Raw genomic sequence first — 14,316 nt, forward strand, 5'->3', positions numbered from 1 at the left:
GGAATATGAATCGAAGCAATAACAAGAATATTTCTAGTGGAACATCTTTCACAATCCCTGGAGAGATAGTTCACTAATAGACTGAGGGATAAGTAATTCGACTCATTCACATACAGATCATGAATGTTTTGATGTTCTTCTTACTCCTTTGGTACTTTTACTATATTTAATTATCATATACATGATATGTTATGCCATTTATTTAGCATTGATGTGCTTTTTGAATTCTCTCCTATGCCCTGAGGCAAAGGTTTTTGTGACAGACCTGGACATCAAGAATTTTTTTTACAAGCTAATATTCGCTTGATGGTGTTGACGAAAGATTTGAAGAGAGATAATGCTTTAACAGGATATTCGGCCTTGAATAGATAAATTTTTGAACAGGTTCCCTGTAGCCATCTGCTAATTTTTGGCATGGAGCTATTAACTGATAATTAACTTGGCTTGATAGAGGTTTTGTTTCTGAGATTTGTTGCTTTTGTGTCAATGCATTTGCACTTTTCCCAATTCATTGGCAAATCTATTTCTCTTCATGTTTATTACCTTGATAACTTTACAGTTGGGAAGTAACCCTGTCTTCTTTTTTTCTCTCCCTATTAGCTGTTTCCATGATCCAGTATGGGCAGTTGTCAAGTTCTGCATTTCTGTTTCCTTTTCTATATAGGATTATTACTTAATACTTTTATTCTGTGACATAGCTCTAGCTATACTTTCTTATTGAGCAAACTACAATCTAATTGGTCTAATTTATAATATAATGTGCAGAGTCCTGATGAGATTGTTGACAAATCTATCCGCAGTAGTGATGGATCAAGTATTTGTGAAGATTTTGTTAGTCTGGTGCAGACCTGGCTAAGCAAAATTCAGGTTGGTTTCTTTTCAGGACTGTTTAATTCCTTTTTAGAATCCACTTGTTTGGTCATACAGACTTCTCAGTGAACCTTCCATCTACTAACCTATTGCTAATTTCAGCTGCACTCTCTAATGTAGCACAAATTTAGAGGTGTTAGATAAATGTAGGGTTTTCCTTGCTGAAGACATAGAAAGGCGCCAAAAACTAGAGGGGAAAGGGATCTTTCCTGCTGTATTATATCCAAAAACGTGTGGTAGTTGCAAGGAGTTAACAATACAGTGCACACACACACACACACACACACGACTATCTAACCAAGTTTCTGACTAACTTCCTAACTTCAACACCTAATCAGAGGCATATACTTGTCTAACTAACAAAATGACCTAAAGCAATAACAAAGGGCAGGAATAATCCCACTTGAACACAAGTAGCAAGGATAAATAGTGATAGCATCTATAAATACAAGTCAATAATAAGAAAGGATCCATTTTGTGGCAAAGAGAGAGAGAGAGAGAGAGAGAGAGAGAGCATGGTTCAAAATTTCAACAGAAATGTCGAAATTTTGGTGAAATATTTCGGTTTCAAAATGAAATTGAGGTGCAACACGGTCGGGCTGGGTCGAAAATTTTAAATCCCAGCCCCACCTTAGGTTCCCTTAACTCAGCCCAATCCCAATCCCAATCCCAACCCAACCCCTAGGTCAGGTCGGGATATCTCAGCCCAGGTCGGCTCAGCCTAACCCAGTCTGGCCCCGATTGACCCTTATTGGGCCTGGCTGGGCGGGACCTGATTCACCCTGTCAGCCCCTAATTTTAGCCATTTAAGGGCCGTGCTGGCTCTGATTGACCCTATATTGTAATACATTAATAATCTAATTTAATACTTAGGGGCAGCAAGGGGGCCAGCCTGGACCTAGAAAATATATATATATATATATATATATGGATGAGAAATAAAGGCCGATAAACAATATACATCTATACTATTATACATAGTTAGTAGTTATGTATTGTATTAAAATATTCTAGTAATATATTACATATACACTATTATTTAAATATACAGGGTCGGGTCCAGTTCGGTTCAGACCGAGGCCTCAGCCTAGGCCCCGCAATGGCCCGACATCGGGACTGAATCCTAGCCCAGGTCCACCCTGCAAGCTGAAAAACCCTGCAAGCGAAACTTGCACACCTTGAAATTCTTATTGAAATTCACATATGAAATTTATTGAAATATTTCAGTTTTGGCAGGGGTTGTGTCATTCTATTTCTTCGTAGACGCAATGTTGAAATAAGTAAAGTGAACATCCCCACTGGTCCCAAACTTATTCTCAAGAAATAATAATTAGTTCATAGTAGCCATCCCTCACTACATGTCTCATGACTCCGCCACATGGCATCCAGTCCACATATAGCTCAGTCTACTTGTGGTGAGTTCAGTGCAGCTGTGTTTTTCCATTTAGAAAAATTAAGCTTTGACAAATGGTTGCCAAGTCTGAATTTTGGAGATCAGTCTGCCACTGATAATACAATGGAAGAATACATGGTGACCCATATAATTGAGGTGGGCCAGGCATTTAGACAGTGGAGAGGATCAGTTCTCTGTCTATTTGATGGTTAGAATGCAAACTGTCATCCCTCAACTTGGTTCAGATCATAGGACATGTAGCCAAGCTTGGCTATTTTACTGTGGTAGCTAATCTCTGTGTCTGTTTCATATGTATTGTTTGTTTTCGTCTCATCCATATGTCAGAGGGGTTCTTCTGTAAGTGAAAGGTGGGTTGGTGTGTGTGTGTCTGAGTGTGGGTGTTTGTGTGAGGGTAGAAGAGATCTTTAGACAGCAAGGAATGCAAGGTAGAATGTAAATGGACCTTAAAGTGAGAATTGTCCTCTAAATTTGTGACCTGCACTAACGATGGGAAATCTATTGGGAATAATCCATGATGGAAAACTCAGGGATGTTGGATCACTTCATATACCATTTGGTCCTCTCCACCTAATAGCTTAAGCTTTTGGGTTGGACACTTCAACAAAATTTTCATATTGGTAAAAACCTCCACATGGTAGAAAACTCATACTGGAAATGCTTATGTTATCTGTGTTTGCACTTTTGCTCGCCATTCCTTAATATCGCATTATCTCATGTTTTAGTGATTGCAGATGCCAAATGTACCAAATCTTCTTGTTTTACCTGCAAAGTCAATTCTAACGAAATTCAGTGGTGCTATCTCAAAGTGAAAAATCCATGCTTCTACTTATATTCATTCACGTTTCAATATTTCATATCACAGCTTTATCTTTAATCAATTGTATCTTGCATTAGCATTACAGATTTTCTGAACATCCTGCATATGTTGTCATGTTGCACCTAATGTTTTTGTATTGTGTATCTCCTTATTTTTCTTACTCTCTCAGTCTAGCTTCCTTTTAATTGATTTCTCTCTGCTTGCTTTTCAGTGGACAGGCTCATTGCGTGGCATTTTTGGTGAGACCAACCAAAGCGAGTTGGCAGCTTTCACGTCATATGCATTGGCATTCCCTGCTAATTTTCTAGCCCTTGTGGACACATATGACGTAAGCTAATTGGTCCAGACCACATAGTAATGCTCAATTACTTTTTCGAGTTTTTATATCTCATATACGAATAAATCATGTATCCTCAATCTGTTTTGACAGAGTACTGTTTGTTCCACTGCTGATGTTGAGAATCAATCTTACTATATTTGCACTGAAGCTTCCTATTTCTTATTCTGATCCTAAGTTTTAGTTCATCACCGTGAAGCACTAGAGGCATTGTTTACCTCATTTTTTTAATCCTTTTGTCTCCCTCCTCTTTTGAGTGTTATCTGGGACAAGCTTCAAACTTACGGTCAAAGTTCAGAATTTCAGATCACTGTTTAATGAGCTTAAAGCTTAAAATCAATTGTATAGCTGACTATTTTCCATAATAATATCTTCACAAGATGGGTATCAGTGATTTGGGTGATTTCCTGTAATGGAATTTTCCTTGAAGTTTCTCTAGTAAGACAATGTTATATGGGGATCTCCTTTATGGCATATTCGCTATATTTCAGGGAATCCTAGTTTCTATATTCTTCATGAGTCTTGAAAACTTGTTCTTGTTCGTACCATGTTCCTGTATAATGTAACAATCAGCTAAGATTCATGCTAGAGATGGCACGCCATGTGTGGTTGATGCAAATTAGTTCTGTAGTCATGCTATCTACAACTTAATTTATACTTGGATATAAACCATTTTCCGTTTGAACTCCTGTATTTCAAGCATTGCCATATTTCTTGGGAGTTCATCTCTCTTGTCATTAGCCATTATAATGGTATTATTCTTGTCAGTTGAATGATACTGTCTTATTTGTTCAGGTGCACCTCTTTTCGTTGACATCTTCTTTTTTAGTTTTAACCAGGTTATGAAGAGTGGTATTCCCAACTTCTGTGCAGTTGCTCTAGCACTTTCTGATTTGGGGTAAGTTTGGATAGTATTTTACACTAAGGAATCTATTTTCTAATAAAATTCATTTTTCCTTCTATCAATATAGGTTTTATTTTGATGCTTTTATTTCATATTTTTCCTTTCTTTCATATTGTTATATTGCTTCATTATTACTTTTTTATTTAGTCATACATTTGACCTTCTGCTTTTTTTTTTGGATGAATTAAAAAAAAAAAAAAAAATGCAGACGGTAAAATGTATGACTAACATTTTTACTTAATGCTTTTAGTGCTTCTGTGAATGAATATTATTGGGCAGAACATTCTTCGGTTGTTCTTCTGAACATTTGAGTCATGGATGGGTAAGAGGAAAGGTTGTGGTTTCACAAAATCGTCAAATGCGTTCTAGGAATCTAATGTAGACCACTAATCTGTAGGACTTTATGGACAACAAGACACAGGACAGAATCGCGGTAATAGGGAGCAACCCAGTGCACAAGGCTCCTGCACTGCGGGTCTGGGAGGGGCAAGTATACGCAGCCTTACCCCCCGCTTCGCAGAAGAGGCTGTTTCCAGGAGAATCAAATAACTTAAGAATCAGTACTTCGATGTAGCTGGAAGTTGATTCAAGTAGGTAATATGCTGCTGCTTAAGTACTCCCAAGATGGCCTTGATCCAATGGACAGATCTGCAGAAACTCACAAGAACAGAATTAGAATGTAAGAGAACAGAAAATAGTAAGTAGAAGATAACCAAGATAACTTCAGATCTGTATGTCAGATGAGCTCCAAATCCTGATCGAAGGGAGGCCTAACAGGGGCTAAGAATACTTCAAAAGACGAGGTCCATCCGATGGTAGGATAATCGAGAAACAGGGACCGAAGTTTGACTTCCAATTTGGACTCTTATTGGAATTGTTGGCTGCTGCAAATGAGATCAGTTCTTGGCAGAAGAATGCTTTTATTGCACTGTTTTGTACTGAAACTAATTGAAACCAAAATTTCAGCTGTAATGCAAAAATTTTGATCGAAACCTTGCGTTTCTACTGAGTCACACCAAGTTTTATTTCAATCTTGATTGAAACCGAACTATTTCACAAGATCTCGGTGTTTTCGAGTGATATTTATACTAATTTTTTTTTATTGGGTGAATAATTAATTTATTACCGAGGAAGAAATGGGGAAGGAATACAAGCGCCCAAGGAGGGGGAAACAATACAAATAAAAGAAAACAACAAAACCCCTAGACAGGATGGGGAGGGCCCAAAACACAACAATGAGCCTGTTCCTTGGGGAATCACAAATCGGGCGTAGATGGTCAAAGAAGTGACCAACTTAAAGCTAACATCAAAGAAGATGGCCTTCCAAATCAAATCCAAGGATCTTCGGTGTCCATCTACAAAGATTGTGCTCCATCCAGATGTGGCTAATGGTGGCACCAATGGCAAGCTTCCCAGCAGTATCACAAATATAGTTACCAGCAAAGGTCATGGCAACCCAAACCCATTCTCGGGAAAGAGGGAGAGGGCATCTTCTAGCAGGCAGCGGGAAGATAGAACTCTTTTCTAGATTGAGGAGGGACAAGGGCAATCAAAGAAAAGATGGTTATAAATGAACATCACTTTAACCATGGTACTATGGTTCAGGGAATTGGGAAAAGAGGAAAGTTTCTCCAGCACAGAACAATGTTGGCTATTATTGTGTGTTTACTTTGGAGGATGAATGCTGAATGTTTTCATTGGGAGAGGATGATGTTGTTCTTTTCATGGATAAAATAGTTTGGTAAATCGGTGATTAGCACGGTTTTTGCAGATTTAGATCATTGGGCAGATGTGGTATAATTCATTTGCTGGAGTGACGTTTATTGAACAAGGAAAATTTCCCATCTTTTTAGGTTTGCATCATCTCTAACTTCTACCTTAAAAGGTGAGGTTAGCCAATAAGATAGCAGACAATTGGTGAAAAAGGAGTTGTAAGAGCTAGGATTGGTTTCTGGATTTCATTGAAATAAATATCATTCCTTTATGTTTTTGGCTTTTGTGGCACTTTAGTTGTGTACTACATCTTGTATCCTGATTCTAATATTTGCTAATAAAGTCTTTATTCAGGAGAAAGAGAGAAGAAAAAGAAATATCAAACAAACCACAAAATTGTCGAAAGCTAAATCATAATTCTCTTCCAAAATTCCTCATTATTTTTTTCTTAAATACTAATTCATCTGCAGTGTTACTAATTGTTTGATTTATTTCCTGAAAATAATTTCAAAGGTATTATGGCCTTTCTACGGACAAATATAGGCATTTCGACTTATTTTGCACATGGTTCAGTAATTTTCCTGTCTTTAATGGGTATCATTAATGTTATGGGTGAATGTTGTGCTGCCAAACAATGAGTTAGAGTGGTGGAGGTGATCAGGTAGGACTGCTGATGATGATCTTGAGATGAGGGATTAGCAATTAGCATGCTCTCAAGGCTTAGGAAAAAATTAGGTTTTTGGTGGGTGACCGAATTGCCAATAAATTACTGAAGGACTTGAGATGTAGAAAGTGATTGGTGGAGCTAAATTCATCCTAGCCTAAGTTGTCACCCTCAGAAAGGTGTGTGGCTGGAAAGGAGGTTCATTCATATGCCCCTGAATATGGTAGGGCCTAAATACAGTAGGGTATCTATAGGAAATGTGCTAAGAGGGTAAGAGAAGCACTTGCAAGAGCAGGCCTTCTTTGCCCTTTGATTTTCTTTCTGTCTAGAAGACTTCCTACTACAGTTATTCTTTTTTGCATTTTAATTTTTTCTCAGTGGTGAGATATATATTTTGCAGGTACAAAGCAGTTGGAATTAGGTTGGATTCTGGTGATCTTGCATATTTGTCTAGTGAGACGAGGAAGATCTTTTGTGCAATTGAAAAAAAATTTGGAGTGCCTGGATTTGGAAGGATGGCTATTACTGCGAGCAATGATCTTAGTGAGGAAACTATAGATGCTTTGAACAAGCAGGTGAACTCTGAAATCAAACATAGTTCAGACCAAATATATGTTTACTGTTTCATGTTGAGAATGCTGAAGCTTCTATTAAGAATTCATGGGAAGTAAGAAACTAGCATCCCTAAAAAATTCAAATTCTGTTTACTCTATCTTGAATTAGAATATGTGAATGGAGAGGAACAATGAGATGTGAGATGAGGAAGAAGATGGAGAAGTAGAAGAGGGAGAAGAGAGTGAATCGATGCTATGTTGGAATAGTGTGTTGTGAGAGACATCTCACATACACCAATATATCCTTTACTAATATATTTACAAGGTATTACACAAACCTCCCTAAGGAGGGAAATTACACATTCCTTCCTGAGGAGGAAAAGGAAAATAAAACATCAGGAGATAAATTACGATACTGCCCTTAGAGTAACATAACTAATATCTCTAACACTCCCCCTCAAGCTGAAGAATAAATATCATGCATTCCCAGCTTGGACAGCAGAGAACTAAACTGATGATGAATAAGACCTTGCAAAGATATCAGCCAGCTGATTTCCAGTCCTCACAAAAGGTGTGCATATGTAACCATTGTCGATCTTCTCTTTAATGAAGTGTCTGTCCACCTCTATGTGCTTCGTCCTATCATGCTGCACAGGGTTATGGACTATACTTATGGCAGCCTTGTTGTCATAATAATGTCTCATAGGTGCCTCAGTATCAAAACCCAATTCTTGGACCAGCCTTCTCAACCAGAGAAGCTCACACACTCCATGAGCCATGGCTCTAAATTATGCCTCTGCACTAGACCGAGCCACCACAGATTGCTTCTTGCTCCGCTATATAACTAGGGGCCCGTTTGATAACGTTTCAAGAAACGCGTTTCTGCCGTTTCTGTTTCCAGAAACAGTAGAAACAGAGCAAAAAGCGTTTGATAAAACTGTTTCGTTTCACTTATTTTCAGAAATAAAAATAGAAATGTATACTTATTTATGGTTCAAGAAACGACCCAGGCGAAACAAGTTCGCCGTTTCTGGAAACGAATTGTGGCCATTTTTTCACTGGTTATTATCGACTTCTAAAAATATGACTTATCAAACACCTTCAATTCCGTTTTTGTTTCTAGAAACGGAAATTTATGTTTCTGCCGTTTCTTGAAACAGAAACGGCAGAAACGTTATCAAATGGGCCCTAGGTATCCACCTACAAATGTGCAATAGCCTGATGTAGATCTCCTATCAGAGACTAAGTCAACCTAATCTGCATCAGTGAAGCCTTTTATCCTCGTGTGGTTATGCTTGGAAAAAAGTAGTCATTTTCTTGGAGAGGACTTCAAGTACCAGAGGATGTGGTAAACCGCATCCAAGCGCCCACTTTTTGGAGAATGCATAAACTGACTCGCCACCCCCACTGCATAAGTAATGTCTGGACAAGTCAAGGACTAATAAATAAGCTTCCCAACTAACCTTTGATATTTCCCCACATCGACAAGAGAAGGGTGAGCATCTTCCCGCAGATTATGATTCTGCTCAATAGGAGAACTTGTAGGCTTACAGCCCAACATTCCTGTTTCTTTCAAGAGGTCTAGAATAAACTTCTTTTGGCATATGTTTATGCCCTTCTTGGATCTAGACACTTCAATCCCCAGGAAATACTTTAAGGATCGTAGTTCTTCAGATTGACTATCTCAGTTCTGTCATCTCTAGTTACCACAATGTCATCAACATAGAGTCATAGACAATCAAAGTTGTGATGGTGCCATTACCATGCTTAGTGAACAGTGTGGTCAGCCTGACTTTGGGAATAGCCATTCTTTAGGATGGCCTATCGGAACCTTTCAAACCAGGCCTTTGGAGATTGTTTGAGAAGGCACACCTTTCCTACATTTGAAGGGAACTTAAAGCTAGGAGGAATTTGCATATACACTTCCTCTTCTAAGTCGCCATGTAGGAAGCCATTCTTCACATCCAACTAAAATCCTTTTTTGCTGCCAGAGATAAAAGGACCCTTATGGTGTTATGCTTAGCCACATGAGCAAATGTCTCCTGATAGTCAATCTCATACACTTGATTGTATTATTTTGCCACCAGCCTTGCTTTGTACCTCTCAATAGTACCATCTGACCGGTCCTTGATTATGTAGACCCACTTGCATCCAACTGGAGTTCTCCCCCTTGGAAGGTCAACAAATTTCCAGGTATAATTTTTTTCAAGGGCCATCATTTCCTCAGTCATAGCTTGCTTCCACTTTGGGTCAGACATAGCTTCAGAAACATTCTTGGGAATAGAAGCAAATGAGAGAGCAATAGTAAATGCAACACCTGTCACCTGTAGGGGATAGAGAGTCATAGGAAACAAACTAGGCTATAGGATTAGTACAAGCTCTCTTTCCCTTCTTAATAGCAATAGGAAGATCTAACTCTGATGTGGAAGGAAGAATATTACCTGACTGAGGAGCGTGGATCTCAGGAGTTGGATTCAAAGAAGACTCTTGGCAGGTCTTCTTGTTCCTCCTTGTGTACACAATGGTCTCCTTTTCATTACCTGGACCTGAACCACCTCTTGAATGATCACCAACATCAATAATATCTCCCTCTTTATGGTTCCCAATGTTAAGCATAAAAGGAGAGATAGGTAATGGGGAAAGAAAAGGGATCTCATCAGTAGCCTTTTCACCTCCATTATGCTCCCCCTGAAAAGGATGTTGAGGAGAGACAAAAAAATGTGCAGACTCAAGGAAGGTGACATCTTTAGAGAGAAGCCTTCGTCTGGAAGAAGGATGATAGCACTTTTATCCCTTGGTAGTGGAGAATAGCCAAAAAAGATACATTGAAGTGCCTTGGGGTCCAGTCTAGTCCGAGAAGACTTATTAACACGGACATAACAAATATACCTAAACACTTTGGGTGGAAGAGAGAAAGAAGAAGACTGAGGAGACAAGATGTCCAAGGGAGTTTTGGAGCTAAGGAGTTGTGTTGGTATACGGTTGATCAAATAAGCAGTAGTAAGAAGAGCATCAGACCAAAAAGTTGTTGGAACATACATGCCAAGGAGAAGACTCCTACTGACCACCAAAAAATGGCGTTTTTTCCTCTCAGCTATCCCATTTTGTTGGGGTGTGTCAATACAAGCTAGCTAATGGATAATGCCATGGTCAATAAAAAAGTCTTGAAGACCACCATACATATATTCCCCCCTTTGTCAGAACGAATAATTTTAATTTTGGTATCAAATTGTGTACATACTATATGATAAAAAAATTTAAAGGCATCATACACATCACTTTTGTGCTTCATCAGAATAATCCAAGTAGCACTGGAAAAATCATCAACAAAAGAAACAAAGTAACGAAAACCAAGTAAAGAAATAGTTGTAGAAGGCCCCCAAACATTAGAGTGCACTATATGAAAAGGAACAGTTAATCTATTACTATGATAAGGATAAGAGGAACGGCAATGTTTTAGCAAAAATACATGGTTCACAATGAAAGACATGAGAACTAAGAAAAAAAGTAAATAAATGAGGTAATTGTTTCCTTATAACAACAAAAGATGGATGTCCTAAACGTTGGTACCACAACATCACAGAATCCACAGAACTGTTATCAGTACGTCCACATATATAAGACTGATCTGTAGCCAAAAAGGTGATTAAGGTTCAAGTCAGTAAAATCCTTTCTCCTCACGCCCATTGCCAATAATCCTCTTCGTCACCAAATCCTGAAAGAGAAAATGAGAAGGGAAAAAAGTGACACAACAGTTTAAAGATTTTGTCATGACTTACAGAGAAGAGATTACGGGTAAGGTCAAGAACGTGAAGAACATAATCAAGTGAAATGGAAGAAGTAATAGGAATGCTACTTTTACCAGAAATGGAGGAAAGGGAGCCATCGGCAACCCTGACCTTATCTCTACCAGAACAAATAGAGTACGTATCATAATAATGGGACGTACCAGTCATATGATCCGTAGCACCCGAATCAATAACCCAAGATGGAGCTGTGGAAGGGGCAAATGAGGAAACCTGCATTGCGGAAGCTAAGGACTTTGGCACTGTATGGGAAGAAGATGATGAGCCTCCCAATTGAGACATGACGTTGCGGAATGCTGTAATATCCTCCCTAGTAAGGGAACTGTTCTCTGGCTATGAGCCAGAAGCAAACCCTGTAGTAGCATACTCAGTCTCAACGTTGTGGGCTCTATTTCCCCCACTAGGTCTACCACGAGCACCACTAGAACCACCACGCATGCCAGGAGGTCGACCATATAGAACTCAGCATCTCTCTTTGGTGTGCCTAGACTTCCCACAATGATCACATCGTCTGTTATCTCCACGAGGTGGACCTTGGCCTCGGCCAGCACCACGCTAATCCTTCTGAGAGCTAGTAATAAGAGTTGACCGCTCAAGAGAAGGGGTATGTTCCATGGCCACCCGCCTAGTCTCCTCACTCTGTAAATAACTACACACTTCATCAAGGGATGTAAGAGGAGACCAACCTAAAATTTAAATTTGGATTGGCTCATACTCGGGATTTAACCCACCAGGAAAAATAAGAACCCGTTCCTTCTCAAGTATCCGATAAACCTTAGCTTCATCCTCAGGATTGGACAGTTGGAGGTCCCTATAATGATCATACTTTTCCCAAAGACTAATGACAGTGTTGTACTACTCAGAAATGGTCCTAGTCCCTTGCTTCATGCCAATGACCTTCTGAAGTAGTTGATAAACCTTGGCTGAGTCACCCACACGGTCAAAAGTCTTAGTAACACTGTCACAAATATCCTTGGCCATTTCTTTCCTCATAAACCTTCTTCCAATCTCAGGTTTCATGGAAAAAATCAGCTATGTCGTAACAATGGAGTTCTCAGTCTCCCACTTTGGATATGTTGGGTCTTCTGGGTTAGGAGCCTTAATGGTACCTCTAATATATCCTAGCTTTCCTCTACTCCGCTAGGAAAGCTTCACAGAATGAGCCCAATCCAAATAGTTGGTGTTGTCCAACTTCACAATAGAGATCTAGGTATGTGGGTTATCAAAAACCATCGGAGGAGGAGGAGGAGCACCACTCGATACACTGGCTGAAACATCACCAAAGAGGGCTCCAAGGCCACTATCTTTAGACATATTGTAGATAAAGGGTCACACACAAGGTGGGGAGTGCAAACTCTACCCAAAAAATTGCTTTCCCTGAACCAGAAAAAAAAAAAAAAAAAAAAAAAAAAAAAAAAAAAAAAAAAAAAAAAAAAACCAACCACCAATCCAAGCATACACTTCAAAGGAATACATCTACCTCCTTCAAGGTGTAGGATCATAACATAGGAGCTAAATAGCCCTAAACATCATACCTCACAAGCAAATAGTAGTCGGAAGCATCACAGGCAATATTTTTAAAGTAAAAAAACCAAAAACAGGGCAGGCAGTACCCTATATGGACTGATATTTTTGAGTTGTGGTTGTCTAACTCAAGGAGGCTTGTAATGACACCAAGAGGGTTAATACTACACCCTAGGGCGATCCAAATGGGCCTGGTTTCAGCTCCAAAGCTGACCAGATGAGAGAGAAAAGGGAAAAAAATACTCCAGGGCTGGCGGTGAGCTTACCTAAGCCCAGTTTTGGTTCTTGCAACCTGCAAGTGTCCCTTTCTTCAAAGAAAAACTTCCCTTAGTGTCTCCATGGTCTCCTTGCATGCCGCCCTCAAGGTTTCTTCAAGCTTTTTACATAAAAGTCCCTTTCCTTGGAACCCCTTTGTAACCTGGGTTCCAAAGAGAAGAGAAAAAGGAAGGAGACAAGTAGTTCGACTCTCAAACCAAACCTTACAAGAAGCTCTGATACCAAGTTAGAATATGTCAATGGAGAGGAACAATGAGATATGAGATGAGGAAGAAGATGGAGAAGTAGAAGAGGGAGAAGAGAGGGAATCGATGGTATCTTGGAATAGCGTGTTGTGAGAGAAATCTCACATACACCAATATATCCTTTACTAATATATTTACAAGGTATTACACATACCTCTCTAAGGAGGAAAAGGAAAATAAAACATAAGATAAATTACAATACTGCCCTTAGAGTAACATAACTAGTATCTCTAACATCTTGCCCTTGCAAACTATTCACCGAAAATTGTTCTGTAGTAATGTTCTGTAGTAATGTTTCCCATCTCCCTTTTTCAAAGTCCATCTAGTGTCATTTAATCACAGTTGGCAACTATACTCTGGTTTTTATTGAAGGAGCTGTGTGGAACAACTTCTGATAAGTGTTAATAGCAACTTCAGTGCCAGTGGTGATAGCAAAAGTAATTAATTATTGATACTTTTGGACTTTTGCTCCTAAGTTTCTTATAGTTACTCCTTCCCATGGCAGAGTACCAGAGTTCATAAAAATATCTTGTCATTACCTCTATACTTGAAAAGAAGCAAGAAAACTAGGGTGGGGGAGATCAAGGCAATGTTTTGTGAAATAAACTAAAAGTGTATGGGATGAAACTGATCTTCCTTGATGTATTTATAGGAAAAACCCCATACTGTGTGCATATCCAGTTTTGAATCATGGTGATGATTTATTTTATTTTTACTTTACGCTTATTCTGTCAACTCTAGGGAAGAATGTCAAGACAACTTGAAAGATACTGAAATAATCGGAAGAATTAGTCAAACCAACGCTAGGTTTACTTCCCTAAACTAAAGCAAGTCCAACTGGATCCATCAGTGGGCTTCATACAAGTACCATGGACCCCAAACAATGCATCTAATTATTTCGAGTACCATGTGGTTCAAGGTAGCTCAGATTTAATTTCCTAACTGGCTCTCGATTGGAATACTTGACTAGGTAAATTATGAAATCCATATGACTGCTTTAAGTATAGTTTCAATGTTAATTTGTTTACAGATTTCGGAGTATTTCTACTGGTTTCTATGTTAGTTTAGAGAGGTGTTCCACCCCTGTTTTATTGTAATAATGAATTGTTATTAACATTTTTTTAATGCACCATTTGTTTCCTTGTGAAGGCACTCGTAAAACTTTACGAGCTGCAATTTTTTTTTTTTTTTT

General features: G+C 38.9%; 1 protein-coding gene across 2 annotated transcripts in view; it reads left to right on the plus strand.

The window, feature by feature from the left end:
- LOC122066321 (nicotinate phosphoribosyltransferase 2-like) overlaps window positions 1-14,316 on the plus strand; it is a 58,271-nt gene that overhangs the window by 28,495 nt on the left and 15,460 nt on the right. For both annotated transcript variants that reach the window (XM_042630143.1, XM_042630142.1), the window contains 4 exons: window positions 766-867; window positions 3,313-3,429; window positions 4,278-4,336; window positions 7,120-7,294. In XM_042630143.1, the coding sequence (XP_042486077.1) occupies window positions 766-867; window positions 3,313-3,429; window positions 4,278-4,336; window positions 7,120-7,294 (453 nt within the window). The remainder of the gene's footprint in view (window positions 1-765; window positions 868-3,312; window positions 3,430-4,277; window positions 4,337-7,119; window positions 7,295-14,316) is intronic.

The sequence above is a fragment of the Macadamia integrifolia genome, unplaced genomic scaffold (assembly GCF_013358625.1).
Source record: "Macadamia integrifolia cultivar HAES 741 unplaced genomic scaffold, SCU_Mint_v3 scaffold2344, whole genome shotgun sequence".
Taxonomy (NCBI): Eukaryota; Viridiplantae; Streptophyta; class Magnoliopsida; order Proteales; family Proteaceae; genus Macadamia; species Macadamia integrifolia.